An 18,347-nucleotide genomic window follows, 5' to 3' on the forward strand; every position below is an offset into this window, starting at 1 on the left:
CTACTCAAGAAGTTGCACTTACATGGAGAAGTCAGTGTTAGAAAAATGATTTGGAAGGCTATGAGGATCTGCCTTCTAGACTCTGTCACCAATGCTGACCCCAAGCACATAGACAACGGGATTATGGAGGAAGCTGCTTCCTCTGCAAGTCACATAACTGGGAAATCAAGGGCACCATGAAATCTTTTAACTTCAGAACTGTTCATGTTTATAGGACCCAAATCAGGCCAAGCCACACAGTACAATACCACACCTTTTTTAGCTTAATTTTCTAAAATCTTATAACCTCTATGTTGGATTAGCGTCAAAGAGAATTATTTTTACAGATATCTACATAGTGTGTGTGTCCTTAAAGTACATTTCTCATGCATAAATACATACAAGGGTCCAAACTTGGTGGGAACATGTTGTAATCATATTAATATCACCAATTTTTAGCTAGGGTATTGGAAGAGAAAGGATATAGGAACACAGAGAAGATAGCCTTTTTTTTCCAATCAGTCATAATAGACTAGTCAGATCTAATAGCCTGGCAACTGATCAATTTCTTCAAAGCTTCTTTGACCTCCCGATTCCTTAGGCAGTAAATGAAAGGATTGAGGGCTGGGGTGACAATGGCATAGAAGATGGAAATGACTTTGTTCATGTTGAAGGCGTGAATAGCTCGGGGTCGGGCATACATGAAAATAGTGGCTGAGTAGAAGATGGTGACCACCACGAAGTGGGAAGCGCAGGTAGAAAGGGCTTTTTGCTTTCCTGTTGGCATGCGTAAAACAGTGGCCAGGATGCATCCATACGACAGAGCAGTGATTGACAAGGGGAAGAGGAAGATGATCAGAGCCAAAACAAAGTCCACCAATTCTGCAACAGACATGTCTGTGCAGGAGAGATTAAGTACTGGAGAGATGTCACAGAAGAAGTGGTTGATGACATTGGGACCACAGAAACTCAGACGAGAGATGAAGTAGATCTTTGCCAAAGAGATGCCAAAGCCAATGACCCAGGAACCAAGAGCCAGGCGGAAACAGAGCCCATGGCTCATGATGGTAGGGTAGTGCAACGGGCGGCAGATGGCCACATAACGGTCATAGGCCATGGCAGCCAGGAGAACACATTCCGTACACATAAGCGCAATGAAGAAGTAAAGCTGTATCATACAGTGGGTGAAGGAGATGCTGTTACTCAAGGACCAGAAGCTGAACAGAAGCTTGGGCACAGTCACAGAGATGTACCAGGTCTCCAGAAAAGACAAGTTGGCCAGGAAGAAGTACATAGGCTTGTGCAGTGGCCGGTTCTGCTGCACCAGTAGGATGATGATCACATTTTCGGTCACAGTCAGAATATAGGCCACAAGAAACATCAGGAACACTGCTGCTCGCATGCTCAAGCTCCCAGGAAACCCCACCAGAATGAAATGGGTGACCTGTGTCTGGTTCTCCAAATCCATATCAAACACACAGGATTTAGCTCTTCTGAGAGAAAAAAGTCACTTGGTCAGAGTCCATGGTCTGTTAAACAACTTTCATCCCTGCCTTCTTTGCATACCAACAACAGTAGCAGTTGCTTATTAACAGCATATTATTAATTAGATAGATTAGTAATTAATATATGATAGACATAATTATCATATATTAAACTCTATCTCAATTTCCTACATAGCATTTTTATCTGTACCCTGTTACTTTCATTTTAATAATGTGTTATTAGAAAGATGTTAAGTATATTTCTATGTTCTCGCTGAGAGGAGAAAAAAATTGTATTCAAGTCTAAGCATAAAGTCATGTGCTGTCTAATATCCTCCACTGCCTCCACAAATACCTGAAAGCAAGCTAGCAAAGCCCACTTCGTGTTACAGCTGCAAGTTTCAAAAAGCACACTGGCTTTCCTGTGCTGTGGTCTGCTCACAGCCTGGAAGTTCTTCCCTGCAGCTGGGTGACCTTCACATGTCACCTGCTTAATGTTTCTTCTACACTGGTGGAGATGGGAAAGGCCAGCCACAATATGAGTTGTATGCCATCACGAGGCACGGGGAGTGTCAGGCTCATCCCTGTGTAATCTCTGGATTTCATTGGACTCCCAAGTCTTTTATGTCCTAGAAATCATGCTCTCTTTGAAACCCATTTTCCTCTCTTGTTTAGTACAAATATTAATATGCATTCAGTAGATGTCACTGTGAATTATAATGAAATTGGGACATCAAGAAAGTGGTGTTTCATATAAAGTGTAAATGACAATTAGTGTGGAAGGGGCTCTTGCTCCATATTAAAGCAGTAAAGATGAATCTGTCCTGGGGAGGAGTAACTGCTGTAATCCAAGTAAGTTGTGAGGAACAGAAAGGTGGGGCCCTGGTCAGTGGGCTTCCAGTTTCTGAGGACAAAGATAGAGTTTGGGGGTGGGGAGTATAATAAATACATTAAAATAAAAGTGTATTTTAAAATTTTAGATATTTTAAAAGAAGATTAAAAGCCATAAAGTAACAGCACATGATCCGGGGATGTTCCTCCGACCTCTGAGGAAGTAACATTTGAGCAGACGATTCCAGGGTCAGCTCTTTGAGGACCTTAGGTGGCAGAGGCTCCAGCTAAAAGGAGACCCCTATTGCTACACTGTGGTGGATAGAAGAGGAGCTAGGAAGTGGTTAGAAGGTAGGTATGATCCAGTAGACAAGACCCGAAAACTCAGGAAAAAAATCTAAAGAGTGGCCTAAACGCACTGAGAGGCAAGCAGAGGTTAAAGGGCAAGGCACTATTGCATCATGGAAAAATAGCTATCATTTCAAAGTGAACTTTCTGGAGACAGAAGTAAGAGCAGTGACACAGACTTTAGGAGAAGGTGCCAGTGACCTCAAAGACAGTTTTGATACAAATGAGTTTAAGATCCATTTTAGAGGTAAAATCTTTAACATAAATTAGCAGATTGGGGTGTAGAAATTTGAGAGAAAGATCAAGCAGAAATCAGACAGTTATGACATATTGTGTTGCCATTTGCTAATATAGGAAAATTGGAAGGCTTTTATGGGCATTTTCCCTATAACCAAGGAGATGGAAATGGATGAAAACCTGTAAAATAATGTTAATGAGACACAGTTTCTCTAATTTCCCAGAAGAGGCCCTATAGTCCAGGCACATAAAGTAACAGTTCCTAATTAAAGAAGGATGCAGTCAGAATTATACTGCAGTCCAGGTCTTTCTGAGTCATAAAATCAACCACTAGGCTCACTCTGCCGCAGACAAAGAAAGTCAAATTTTAGTCTCATCACTAATTTAAACACTTTAAACTCACGATTCTTTTATTGAATGTTCTCCAGTACTGCTGAAACGTTATTATAAGCACTGGTTATTGGAGCAGCAGTGAGCACAGGAGCAAGCGTATATTTTACCCAAAACATACACAGCAGAAAGTTACCTACAGAGAGAGATGCTTGTCATGTGCACCAGAGACAAGATAAGCCCTGAATATACACTCGGATATATCAGGGAGAAACTGAGGAGTTGTAGCAAATGATTCAGAAAGAAAAGACATAGAGGAATGCTATGCACAGCTTAGCAGCCTGATGGTTGTATATGTGAATGAATTGAACAGGGTTGCCAAGCAGGGAGGCAGAGAGACTTATCTGGGTCCAAATCATGGGGGAGCTCCTTACATAGCAATAAGGAGTTAAATAACTGTTCTAAACCAAGGACAATAAATGATGACTGTATGTTTGTCAAGAGAATGATAATAACCTTATTTTTCACCCTAGTTGTTGATATGAGAAGATATATTGGGTGAAAAAAAGATTATTAAATGAGAAGTTGGAAAAGCTGGAAATCACTCTCATAGCAGACACAATGCAAACAAGGAAGAGCAAGATCTCTAGCCGATGACAGATTTTTAGGAAGATCAGAATCACTAGTTGATGACTGATTGTTAAAGAAACTGAGATGAACATATTCAGCTCTATCTATATAGGCAATCTACCTGCTTACATAAGAAAGACCAAGGAGTCTGTAGCATAGTGAGTCTGGGGAGCATGAAGGAATCTAAGGGTGGTGGTAATACTTTGGGGTATTTATTTATGACCCAACACCAGGAAGTTTCTCTCAAAAAGTAGTAAGAGAGCCTATTCCCTCAGTTTATAGCATAATTCTCTTCACATAGGATTCAGAAAATGAGATTATCATTGTGGATGAAAAGGAAAGACATGAAACATTTAGAGTTTATATACCACTGTCCCTTAGAGTTGCCTATATGTTATAGATGCTGTAGGATAAATCACTTACCTTGACTTAGCAGCTTCTGATGGTGCAGAATGTGAAAAGAAATTTCTCACTGATTCTAAAATAGGAAGAAGTACAAAGGAAAGATTCAGGTATTGAATAGCTATAAGGAACCCACTCCCTAAAGTTAGAAGAACCCAATAGGCACAGATTACCCCACTGCTCCCCAACAGGTGACCAGGGCTATATAAGAGGATATCCCCAGAGACTAGGACTACATTTGTGTCCAATGTGACACCAGGCTGGATCTTCCAGCACTGTGGGGTCAGAGATCCCATTGCCTTCTGGTGAGAGCTGTTCTAGGGCACATCAAGCTGTGAATGTCTTTGTTGTTCTGAAGACTTTATACAGCATCCAGATCTTGGCATCTCTCCCAGGACCCAAGAGGAAAGAACATAGACAACAGCTGTCCAAGTCTCTTGTGGTATTCAAGCAAATTGGTGCGTACTGTGGCCATCTCATTTGTTTCATGTGGTGTTGGTTCCATTGGAGGAAAATTACTTATGGCCACATACTTTAGAAAGAACCATGTTTTATTCTTTGTCAAATGAGTAAGAGGAAAGAGAGCACTGTAATTAAATATCTTCTTTCAGATATTCAGTTAGTATTATCTTGACTTTCGGGAAACAGGATGACCATATCAGTTCTACAAGGCAGACCACAACTGCTGAGCTAGACTGGTATTGTGACAATTTAGTAAGGGTTTACATGTAAGTCTGTCATCTAGTATATTATAAAGTTATGTCATAAAGTACACTCAATGAATTTAACATAATGGGTGATTGTCACTGTCACAGGCTATCACTTGACTAATAATATTTCATATCCTGAAAGAATACTACAGTTCAGCATATATCACTTCTCTGTGTGTGCGGGACTTGCAAGCAGGCCTCACAACAAAGAAAGATGACATATTCACTGTGGTTTCATAAAAGAGCGAGTGGAAACATTGAAAGTCATAAACAGTCTATGCTGGGGTGCTGCTCATGCTCAATTTTATGGTAATTAAAAAACAAATTTGCTTGTAGATTCTTTCATAGGACTAAAATACAGAAAACAAATTATAAAATAGAAAAAACTTAGGTACTTCTTTGCCTTATGATTCGCCTTCAAGTTCCAGAAATACTTGCTCTGACATCTCTTAAAATGGATCATTTAATCAATTTTCCACCATGAATTTAAATTTTGGTTGTAATGACTATGAATGGAAAATGACACAATTTCTACCAAATCCTGGCTGCTTTTGCTGCATGAGCTGAATTCTAGGCAGAGCACACTTCTCCGGAGTCAGGAAATGCCCTTCCTGTTGTGACAAGAGCCTGTGAATTGCCGTGACTACAATTCTTAAAGTAAAAATTTCATACAAATAATCCTAAATGGATCTGAGATATTTGGCAGACACGGCTGGGCATGTTTGGTGGCACGCTGACAAGCTGTCATCACGAGTTCAAATAAACTTTCCTTGGAGCTTTTGGTGTACATCCCAGTAATGGAAAACAGGATAAGTCTTCGCAAGAACCTTTAGTTAGCTTTTCTATAAACTGAAGATGTCAGCCAAATTCTTTTGAGAATAGTCTTCACATTGGTATTTCTCTCACTTAATGTCTGTATCAGAAGTATGGACCATCTTCTTGACGAGATGTGAGACAATTTAAAGGTACTTAACTTCCTCACTACAGGGCAGTGACTTCTTCCTTCAGGAATCATCCCCTGAATGCTGAAAGGTTTTTTTTTTTTTCCACAGTTGGACAAGAGTTAATGCTGACAAGTTTTGACATTCAACGAGTTATTTCTGTAGTGAGTAAGAATCTCCCACTTCACTGGTGGAGGGAATCTTAATATCCACTTATATACACAGCAGATACTGTTTTTGAAACTTTCAAACTTCCCAATTTAGTTCTAGACACTCTGCTGTGTGATTTTTGTTATTGGCTATTTTTAAATAATTTTATTTTTGATTTACAAGATTTTCCTTCACTTTTCCTGTGCTTTATTCACACTTTGCCTATGACTTTCAGTTGAGAATAAATGGTCAGAATGAACATATGGAACTAGTCTTCAATCTTAGAATTCAATCAAGTCTTTGGGTCATTAAAGATAATGCAAACTGTTACATGTTAGTGAAAAAAATTAATTCCTGCTCCCAGGGCTTTTGTATCACCATTCCTGCCTTATGAAGGATCACATCCACTGGATTCTAATAAATTTTTAAATGATGATATTTCACTCCCACTTTCTCTTTCTTCCTCTAGCTCCCTCACATCTCCTCCTTCCAACCCTGCCCAAAACCCCCAGCTCCCTATCCAGCTTCTGGCTTAGTGTCTGCCATTCAAAATTTCCTGGAAATATTTAGTGAATGTGTTTAAGTGTGCAATAATCTTTGGCCTCTGAATATATGAAAGTCACAGAAATGAAACAGTCATAGATTGAAACACAGCCCCCTTTTCAGTCTTTAAAGGTAGGGAGTTAGTGAGAAGGAGTACCAAACATAAAAACTGCTGATCTCAGGGAAAAGTGGGTGCGCAATAGTCTGTCCAATCAGAGGGATTGGATAAAGAGGGCTTCACAGATGCACTGACTTCCATTATTTTCTCCCAGGTAAGATACTGGCTGTCATTTACTGCAAATCACAAGCAATCAGAGTCTTTTAAGATTGTTTTAAGGGACTGGTGCCTAGAAGGATGCTATCCATGCTGGTAAGTTGTGTATGGTCAAACCTTTTTAGAGAGATTATGTTGCTACCAAACTAAAAGATCCTTATACCTTAAAAATAAGTAGCAAGAAGGTGCAAAAACCCATCCTACAATTAGAGATTATTTTCACCTAAATTGACAAAATTTTTTTTTAAATCCCTGGGCTTTTTGTGTGAACTTTTCAATGATATTTTTTTCTTTAATGATTTCCATTATTGTGACAAAACATTGTGCTCATTAAAAGGAAGGGGCTGGAGAGATGGCTCAGTGGTTAAGAGCACTGACTGCTCCTCCAGAGGTCCTGAGTTCAATTCTCAGCAACCACCTGGTAGCTCACAACCATCTGTAATAAGATCTGGTGCTTTCTTCCAGTCTGGCCTGCAGACAGAACACCGTATACTTAATAAATAAATCTTTAAAACAAAACAAAACCAAAAACAAAAGGAAGGCTCCTTTTGGCTTGTGGTATCAGTCCATGGACACTTGGTCTTTTTTTTTTTTTTTTTTTATTCTGTTTTAATTAAAATTTCCACCTGCTCCCCGTTTCCCATTTCCCTCCCCTCCTCCCAAATATTGCCCCCTCCCCCCACTCCCCTCCCCCATCCCCACTCCTCTTCTCCTCCCCCCACCCCATTCCCCCTCCTTCTCGACACTGAAGAGCAGTCCAAATTCTCTGCCCTGCGGGAAGACGAAGGTCTTCTATCTATGTCCAGGAAGGTGAGTGTCTAAACAGGCTAAGCTCCCACAAAGCCAGAGACAGCACAGTTCCTTATGGAGGGAGCATGAGGAAGAAAGGGTCTATTCCTCACATGCCAGCAATGAAGCAAAGGAACAGGAAGGGGTCAGTGGCCCAATTCCCCTATTCTATTTTGCTTTCTGCTGTTGTGATGGTCACCAAGATCAAAGGCAAGTTGGGAAGGAAAAGGTTTATTTTATCTTACATGCCTCAATACCCTTTTATTGTTTGTCCAAACCCTACTTCAATACCAGTTGGCATTTTCTCAGAAGTTTCATTGCCTCTCAATAGGGCCAAAGTAAGGCCCATGTCTTCATCACACGAGCCTTTAGAAAACATTCAAGATACAAATGATTGATAACTTCTAGTAGCATCACATAAAAACATGTAATTTCACTGGGGTCAAACAGTAATTTATTTAGTTTGCTAAAAGGGATTACAGTTAGTAAGATCAGAAGAATATAGGAAAGGTCTCCTTCAGACTAAATATACTTTTGAAATGTCCTGTAGCCATTCTTTTAGATGAGAATATCCACAAAAAGAAGTCCTAGACAAAAAATTGGCTTCAAATCCAACAGCTGTATTTGTTTTATAGAAATTAGCATGTAATTGGCCTATTGACGGAAACATTGAAGTTAAATGCATCAGCATAAAACAATATTTAGAGAAGTAGATTGTAAGTACAGACCCCAGAAATCTGACTGATTGATCTTGTCAGGTATTGTGGGCTGTTTACTGAAATTTTTTTGGAGTCTGTGGCATTACTCTAATGAGGTAGCTTTCTCTACATGAGAAATATTAATCCTGAGTCAAATTATTTTAGTTAAGAAGTAGATGATTAGTTAGCAATTCTTGATATGCTTCTTTTAAATGAAATGGAAAAGGCTGTTATGGGGTGGCACTTTTGTATATAATCACCAGAATAAAGGTTGTATGATGCTATTTCTTTCTCTGGAATATGTTGCAGAAAGATTTAGTGTTATGAAATAACTTCAAGTCCCTTGTTTAGTTCCTTCAGTTTGTTTCTTCAAAAAAAAAAAAAGGATAAGTTGGTAAAATTTCCCAACGAGATGCCTATACAAATGACAGGCTACGCAAATAACCCATCCCAGTCTCCTTTGGGGAACAAATAAGATTACTGGAATTACTGACAATCACTCTGGTGTATCCCAGGAATCTGCATCACTTGAAAAGCCCACCCAGCATGGGTGATGGCTCAGAAAAGATGAAACAAGAGAGTTTGCTATGCAACTGGCAGGCACTTCCCCTAAAGGATTCCCTTTCTCCTTAGCAATTTTTACTGCTCATCTCACCTCGGGGCAGAGCCTTATGACTCATAAATTCCTTGTGAGTTCTTAGAAGTTTCTTGTAAGTTTTGTGAGCCTTTTCTCCCCACCAGGAAATGGTTCAATTTGGAAGAAATAGCTATGAAACCTGATAACTGCTTCTTGAAAGAGTATATTTGAGGGACAGAACCTTGGTTCCTGGCAAATTTCCATCAGTTAAGAGAACCAAGATTTCAGGATTCCTGGTAGTGCTAATCCTAGTACTGAGGGTGAAAATAATGGAGTAAAGGCCCAGTCTCCCCAGCAGTTTGAACTCTTTGCTGGAAGTCTGAGGTCTTCTGTCACTGTGACCCTTAGCCAGTGATCCCCAAGAGCATGATAAGCTTTCCTAATAGTATTTTACAACCGTTGCAGCTATGCTTTATAAGAGAAAAGCTTCCACATGAATAGAAAACTGTGCAAATGATTAATAACACATAAGGTTGTTTTTTTTGTTTTTGTTTTTGTTTTTTGGTTTTTTTTGTTTTTTTTTTGTTTTGTTTTGTTTTGTTGCCTTGGTGTAGATGACACCTGGGTAGTTAGTTTGTCATATTTCAACAGACCCAGAAGCTGAAGGAAATGACTTTCCTTGGGAGAATTATTTCTCAGGCAGGTCTGGCAGTTGAGTTATACTGTATGAGTGTTTTAGGAGACGGCTTCCAATGGATGTCATATTAGTTTGGGGTCAACCTCTGTGTGTTAAAGAACAAATCATCATACAAAGCCAGAGAATACTGGTCAGCTACTTGGCCCCGACCACATAAGAAATTTACAATGCAGCTCTGTTTAATCAATTTGACTTGATATTGCTCATCCAATAGTGATTGTCACCCATTCTGTTCTTTAAGGAACATAAAGTCAGAATTGGGTAAAGAAGCACCAGTTAACAGAAGGTCTACAACTCCAACTGAAGCACCAGCCAGGTGATTTCCCTTTTTTTCTTCTGCCTATTAAAGACCTCCTACAAGGCTGGGGATGTTGCCCAGTGGTACAGAGCTTGCCTAGAATGCAGGAATTTTCAAGTTCTATTCCCAGTTCAGAAAAAGAAAACAAAACAAAAATCTATGAGTGCTCATGCTTACTGTAACCTGAGGCACCTGAATAATTCATCTGAGATTTAATACTTGAGAAAAGATGCCGTCTATTGGACTGAGATAGCCTTGAGCATAGCTTTCCTTCTTTGCTTCCCTCAGGAACACTGACATAAACAGCTCTGCAATATGGGTTTTACTTTTTAAATCCACTAGTGAACCACATTATCTCTATGATCAAGAGTCTAGGTACTCCCTGACTTCTAAGAGATGGGAAAGGAATTTGTCTGTTTACAACAAACAGACAGCAGAGATTTTTCAAACCAGTGTATATTTATTATATACAGCAATAGGTTTCATAGCCATTTCATTGTCTTGGTCATATTTTGAAAGGTGAAAGAATGGTCTAAACAGAAATCTGAATCTTGTTTTGTCCATATTTGCTACAAATGATCTCTTAATTCTCCCTATTACCCCTCCACTATGCCCTTTTGCCTTTCCCAGACGGTCATGCTCATAATTTCATGCCATACAGATATATTATAGAAAATTATGAGAGAACACATACAGTATTTGTCTTTTGGGTCTGGCTTATTTTCTTTAATATGATGACCTCTAGCTCCATTCATTTCCCCACAAAAGAAAAGCAACATCAGCAACAAAACAATTATCTAATTCTTTATGGCAGAACAAAATTCTTTGTGCATATGCCACGGTTCCATTCTCTAGTCATCTGTGGACAGATAAATGTCTGAACATAGGCAGGCTCCATAACTTGGCTGTTGTGAATATGCAGAGATGCACAGGTGTCTCTGTAACATGGTGACTGACATTACTTAATGTATTCCAAGGGAAATGTTAGTTTTATTTTTAGTTTTAGAAAAAAAACTTCCATGTTGCCAGGTGTGGTGATGCATGCCCTTGATCCAATCACTTGGGAGGCAGATGGATCTGAGTTGGAGGCCAGCCTGGTCTATAGAGTGAGTTTCAGGACAACCAGGGCTACACAGAGAAACCCTGTCCCCACAAACTGAAAAACAAAAAGGAGAGAAAGAGAACTTTCATGCTGATTTCCAAAGTTGTTGTGTTAGTTTACACTCTTTTTAACACTTAACAAGGATTCCCTGTCTCCCATTTTCTTACCAGTGTTGGTTGACATTCGTTTTTTTTATGGCTAGCATTCTGACCAGGGTAGGACAGAATTTTTTGGCAAGTTGGATTAGCATTTTCTTGATGATTAAAGGTGTTGAACATTTTTTATGTATTCCTATAACTGTTTATAATTCATCTCTTGAGAATTATATATTCATTTCGTTTGTCTATGTTATTATTTTTCTGAGGTTTCTGAGTTCCTTATACATTGTATGTAGCACTCTGCTGTCACATGTATAGCTAGTAGAGATTTACTCCCATTCTATGGAAAGTCCTCTTGGCTAATTTTTTCCTTTGCTGAACAGAAGTCTTTGACTTTCATGCAATCCCTTTTTTTTTGCCATTATTGGCTTTATTTCCCGTATCTACACATTGACTTCCTTTTTATTTAAATATCTTTTATTTATTTATGTGTACAGATGTTTTATCTCCATGCATGTCTATGCACCATGGGCAGAATTGGCTCCACTCAGAAGAGAGTACTGGATTCCCTGGTACTGGACTCACAGACAGTAGTGAGCTGCCATGTGGGCACTGGAAATTGAACTCAAGTTTTTTGTAAGAACAGCCTGTGCTCTTAACCACTGGGCCATCTCTCCAGTCCCTGAAAACACTTTCAATAATGCCTTTGACCAATTTTGAGATTATTTTTGTACAGGGAAAGAGACAATGTCGAGTATTGTTATTCTGTGAGTGAATACCCAGTTTTCCCAGCATCATTTGTTGAAGAAGCTGTCTACTCTCTAATGTGCGTTTTTGTCATCTTGTCAAATATCAGGTTGCTGTAGCTTTACATGTTTGTTTCCGGGTCTTCTGTTCTCTTCCACTAGCTTATAGGTGTGCTTTGCACCAGCACCTTGTTGCATCTGCTATTATGACTATTAATATAGTTTGATATCAAGCATTGTGATATCCTCATTATAATTCTTTTTGCTCAGGACTTCTTTGACTATTCTACAAAGAATATCATTGGAATTATGATGTAAATTCTTTGAATCTATGGTTTACTTTTGATAATAGGACTATTTTCATAATATTAATTCTGCTGCTTTATGAACATGGAAGGTCCTCCCATTTCCCAATAATTTCTCTCTGAAGTGTTTATATCTTTTATTATAGAAGTATTTTACTGTTTAATGTGTTTATTCCTCCATGTTTTTGTAACCTTTTTGAGTGAAATATGAAGAATATGAAGACTGGAGAAGAATAAGAGTAGTAAGATTCAGGATATTTTTGTTAAATATTAGTTACTTTAGAAGGACACAGTAAAGGAATTTCACAAGATCTCAGTCTGTTTGCAGATAGACACCAAGCCTTGCTGGAATGTAACAAGCTGTCAATAGAATAAGAATGTGCACAAGTAAGTCATCAAAATCTCTTTTACAACCTGTAATGCTTTACCGATAGCTACAATTGCTCCCATGCAGAGAGGTAACCAATAGCAAGAGGAACTACCTGCTAGCTATGATAGCTAATTGGCCATGTCAGTCTCCGTGTTGCTGAATAACTCCTGATTCATCCTTATGTATTTCATGAACACAAGAAAGTTGGGCATTTATTTTCAGGATGACCTTTCAGTATGTGGACCAGGCAGAATCTCCTTTGTCTCCTCAAATATAGATAGTATCTGATTCCTCTGTCCAACCTTAAGTTTCAGTTCAATATGAGTTAGGTAATTCATGTAAACATTGAACTATAATGAAGAAATACAGGATTCACTTTCTGTAATATCTTAGAAATCCCCTTAACTGACTTTTGTTTGAGGGAGAGGAAAGGATTAAGGGAGATGGTTGGGGATTAAGATTAGTTATTATTTAAATCCACAAGGCCCTTAAAACCTTTATGAATGAGTTTCTGCAATGTGTGCAACTTTTGGCATGGGGATGCCTCCTTAGAAGATGAATCTCAACAGTGAGTCATCTCTCTACTTTAACTTAATAGCTCCCTCTGAAAAAGTTGCCTCAACCTCTAACACTTTGAGAATATACATGAAATGTCAGTTTGCCTTGTGGTTTAATAGTCAGGTATATTGTTGAGTTTCACATATGAATATAAGAGTTGGTAACAGTGTAAAAGTCAGAATCAGAAGATTAAATTGTCAATAAAGAATGGATGTGGGAATAACAAGGCAACTGGGTATCATTATGTATGGCTCATAAGCCTTGAAAATGTCTATGTACTCCTACATTTATTTTCTATCCAGGAAGAGTAGATAGATGTTTTATAAAAACTGTTATAGAAAATACTAAGCCCTGGATTTACATAACCTCTAAGAATAGGCTTTTTTCTTTCATCTTCTTCATTTAGAGGGTCCTCTTAAATGCTGAATGAGATTCTCTGTTTTAACTAACCTGATTTTTCTAAAATGGAACAGAGTGATTTTTTTCTGAGCTAAATGAACTTTACCAAAACTCACATTATTTTAGACTGTGGTCTGGAGTTTGAAGATTGTTTTGAATGTAAATATCTTCCCTCAATTTGGAATAACATGGTGTTTACTTAGAGAACTTCAATAAAATTTCAACTACATGCCAGTGTAGGCTCCATGCCCAAGAGGAGCTGGTTAACACAAAACAATTTCTATGCTTCTTTTGCTGGACTCTTTTCTCTGGTTTGTTTTGTTATGAAACATTTTGTCTTGGTTTTTGTTTTGTGGGGTTATTTTGAAAGAGAGAGATATAAAGAACTTAAAGCTGGGTTACTAGGAAGATAGGAAGGATCTGGAGATATTTGGGGAGGTAGAAATTAAAATATAAAATATGACACAAATTTAAATGAAAAAGAAAACATTCTTCAATCAAATTATAGTTTAAAACGGAACTTTTAGAATCAATGAGTTTGTCAATAGGTCCTAACCGCAGAGGAACTGGTTAGGAACTCAGAAGGGTTGTTGGCTATCATGAAGTCCTTATCACGGAAATATTCTTTATTCTGGGGAAGGGGAGTTTGAAAGATACTAGGGAATAGAACTAATGTAGTCTTATATCAGTTAGGGTCTTGGTAACTTCACAAGTGAGTGAGTTGTTAGTCAGTATCAGCAAAAATCCTCTTTAGTCCATCAGAGCAACACCATTGAGAATAACTGTAGAAGGGTGCAGGGTGAGACCACTCTTTAAATTCCATGCTAGAGAAAAGCACTAAGCATTTCACATGAGGCACCACTGCAATGAAAGAGAGAAGTGTTGGTAAAGGCATGGATTTGTAAATCATGTAGATCTCAACATAAGACAATCTCTACAGTCTCCTGACTTATCTGTATGTAAAGAGAAGCATCACCTAACTCATTGATTTGTAGATGTTACATGAGAAATTGCACATGGCTGCTGAAGAGCCAACAGCACACAGTACTCTTTCAGTTCCCATGAAAACAACAATATGGGAGAAAGCTTAATAGAAACCTTCCTGAGAGCCGGGCAGTGGTGGCGCACACCTTTAATCCCAGCACTCGGGAGGCAGAGGCAGGCGGATCTCTGTGAGTTCGAGGCCAGCCTGGTCTACAAGAGCTAGTTCCAGGACAGGAACCAAAAGCTACGGAGAAACCCTGTCTCAAAAATTTAAAAAAAAAAGAAAAAAGAAAAAACCCTTCCAAACCCTTCCTGAGAAGAGCTGCTTAAGTGAGACAAGCTGTTGTTCTCTTAGACATTCACAAAGTGAACAGAAGGAGCAAGGAAGAAACTGCTGTGGAGGAAAATGAAAGGCAGCCACGACTACTAGGAAGACACATACTATGGAGTCAGGTAGGGGACAGAACATGCAGGACAATTAGATCTGTGGTGATATCTTGTTTATACAAATAAAGCTTGCTTGAAGATCAGAAGGGTGGAGCTAACCACTAGCTAATCATAGAGGTCTGGAGGTCTGTACAGACACACAGGAAGTGATATGACTGGGTGGAGAGAGGAAGTGACAACTCAGGAGGAAACAGGAACTCAGTCCCTTTTCAGCTGGGAAGTTGAGTAGGTAAGGTGCCTGGTTTGACTCCTTCACCTCTCTGATCTCTCAATATTTTCCCCTATATCTGACTCCAGGCTTTTATTAACAGGTCTTTATTAAGACCTGTTAGAACTTGTGCAACATAAGTCATTGTAGCAAATAAGATTGTTTCTGCTAATAGCAGGTGGCAATCATTAAAATATATATGCCAGAGAGAGTAGCAAACAGGATGAACATATACATTGGTAAATATTGACATATGAATTATCACTGAAGATAAGTGAATTTTACAGAGTTATTTTACTGTAGAAAAGAAAACAAAGGGGCTGGAGAGATGGTTCTGGGGTTAAGAGAACTTGCTGTTCTTGCAGAGGAGCCAGTCTTGGTTCCCAGGGGTCACATGATAGTCTACAGCTGTCTGTAACTCTAGTTCCAGGAGATCTTGATGGCCTATGAGAAGCAGGCATGCACTTGGCATAAACACATACACACAGGCAACACACTCGTACACATATAAATAAATATGTAGATAAAGAAATAAATATCTGTAAAAGGACAAGAGAGCAAACTGAGTAACTGCAGCCCGTTAACTTCAGAATCCTTCATGACTGAGGCAGGGCTTGCCTCACTGGAGGAAAACAACAATGTAAGAGTAGTGATAAAACAATCCTCTTGGATACAAAGCCATATTTACTGTGTATAAAGATTTCATCTTCCTCTTGGCAATAGAATAAAATAAAATAATAGATCTAGGAAACAGACTGAAAACTATCTCTGTGTTTATATACAACTGAGAAAGCCATGAAGACCCAGAATGATAATTAATAGAAGTTTGCAAATATCATTCTTCCTCTTCCAAGTGTTAAATATTTGCTCCTATTACACAGAATTTAGCTTTTTAAAGCTATTAATTGGCTTTTAGTACCATGTAATACTTTAATACTAATAGCCTTAAATGTACAGCATAATAATGTCATTTTCCAATAAAAATTTTAATAGGATACTATGAAAACACTTTTAACATAATGTTTGTATTAATTTTTTGAAGATTCCATACACAAGATTCATTTTGATCATATTCACTCTCATGGCTCTTCCCACATCTACGTCCACTTCCCTCCCCCCAATTTGTGTTCTCTCAAAACAAAACCCTACTGACTGTAATATGAAAAGCTGTTTAAACATTCATTTAGCATGTATGTGCACAAATAGGTGCATAGGGAGTGAGTGCCTGTATTATGGCATTCATGTAGAGGTCATTGATGGAGTTCATTTTCTTCTTCCACTATGAGGTTTTGAAGATGAGTGTCTGGCAATAAAGCTTGGGGGCAAGCCAAGAATCCTTTGTTTGCTGAGTCATCTTGCCTACTCTGAGAAACATTGAGAGAGTAGAAAGTAGTCTTACCTCGATCCTTAAATTTGGAATGCTTCTATATTATAAAAGTATTACATGAAAAGTCATTGAACAGTGACAAAATACCAGGGCTTTAATGTTTTAGTCAGTAATATTTATCAACTTAACATTACACACAATGTGTTTGACAAGACCCTTTGTTTGTATGACACAAAAATAAAACTCTTGCCATGCAAGATCATAGTCTTTATCTTCAAAAACAGCAATCGGGTGCTTTTTTCATGTGTGTGTGTGTGTGTGTGTGTGTGTGTGTGTGTGTGATTTGCAAATGACTTAACAGACAAGGACAATTTTTGCCAAGTCTGATGGCTGGAGTTCAAACCCTAGAACCCACATAGTGGAAGAAAAAAAAACTTCCTGAAATGTGTCTCTGGCTTACACACACACACACATGCACAGAGAGAGAGAGAGAGAGAGAGAGAGAGAGAGAGAGAGAGAGAGAGAGAGAGAGAGAGAGAAAGAAAGAAAGAGAGAGAGAGTAAATGTTAGAGTAGGAAAAGGAAAAGATAATAACCACAAAATATTTACATTTTTATGTAGGAATTAATATAAACATAAATTTAAAATATACATACAAATGAATATAATATTTACAGTAAAATAAGATAAAATATTGAGTAGAGACTATTTAAGAGCAAATGAAGAAGTTTGAAGTGAATTAAAAGAAAGCATGGTTATATCAATCAGCTTAGCATGAGCTCCAAGTTATTTCCCTAAATTGATGCAAAAGTAAAATGCACCCTTCTGTAAATTTCTCTCACTTTCAAATCACTTTGTGTTACATTATAACTAAGTTAATATTACAAAATTTTCATAATTTGTTTCACAGCCCATGTTCCTACTCCTTAACCCTGACACACATAAGGGCCCACATACATAAACACACAGATGTACACACACATAAATTTTGAAGATTTAATTTTTCTTTCTGACCACATATACATGTAGCAGGAGTGGACATGCTGTGCTTGTGAGAGCAATATCTCTGGAGCCCAGAACGGGCTGTTGGATGCCTTAGGACTGGAGGTACAGGAAGTTGGAAGGCATCATGAGTGCTAAGTATTGATCTCCAGTTCTCTGCAAGGGGCCTTCTGAGTCATCTCTCCAGCCCCCTCAAACATAAATTTCACAGAACATTAAGTCAGCATGAATTCTTTTAAAGGATATGTTTTTCTCAGAAATTTTCTTAAGCTATCTGAGAAAGATTCCTAATTACAAACTCTAGAGAACCCATTTCATTCTTACAAGAACTGGAGTTACAAAAAAGAAAAGTCATGCATTCACGCTGTTTATTTATAATTGATGGAAAATTTTATTATTCGGCAAGAATTATCAGCGCTGGGCCCACATCTCAAAAAGTCCAGTTGCTTATGTCCATAACTTCTGAAGGTGAAACAGAGTGGTTTGTTCTGGGTTAGTAAGTAGGCATTTGAATTAACTGACAATTTTTGGGGCACCTAAAGGAGGGAGAAGCATGAGCTGTTCCTGTAACTGCTGGTGGGGGGGCATTTAATGTAAATTGCCCTAATGTTTGTACCTACTCTGGAAGCTAAGTACATTTCCATATTTAGCCAAACAGTATTTCTAACATAAAATAGTTCAGTAACTTGCCAGAGAGCACAGCTGATAAAAGACAGAACAAGGATCCGAGGCCCAGTGTGTTTGGAAAAGCTTTTCTTCAGTAATAGACTGACAAAATCCAAGTCATTGTATGTCAGAGGGGACAGGATCTCAAGGGGCATCACATAGGTAACTGACATGCAAGTGTTTGGTGTTGTTCTGTGATGAATCTTATTAAGCATGT

At 38.4% G+C, this 18,347-nt stretch overlaps 1 protein-coding gene across 1 annotated transcript; it reads right to left on the reverse strand.

Moving 5' to 3' along the window:
• Positions 1-511: 511 nt before the first annotated feature.
• LOC130886803 (olfactory receptor 6B1) lies at positions 512-1,447 on the reverse strand. Its single transcript, XM_057788961.1, has one exon. It carries the CDS (start codon positions 1,445-1,447, stop codon positions 512-514), a length of 936 nt encoding a protein of 311 aa, XP_057644944.1.
• Positions 1,448-18,347: the final 16,900 nt, after the last annotated feature.

The sequence above is a fragment of the Chionomys nivalis genome, chromosome 1 (genome assembly GCF_950005125.1).
Source record: "Chionomys nivalis chromosome 1, mChiNiv1.1, whole genome shotgun sequence".
NCBI lineage: Eukaryota > Metazoa > Chordata > Mammalia > Rodentia > Cricetidae > Chionomys > Chionomys nivalis.

Excerpts from the sequence above, each read along its gene's own strand:
- LOC130886803 (XM_057788961.1), bottom strand. The coding sequence starts at position 1,447 with ATGGATTTGGAGAACCAGACACAGGTCACCCATTTCATTCTGGTGGGG.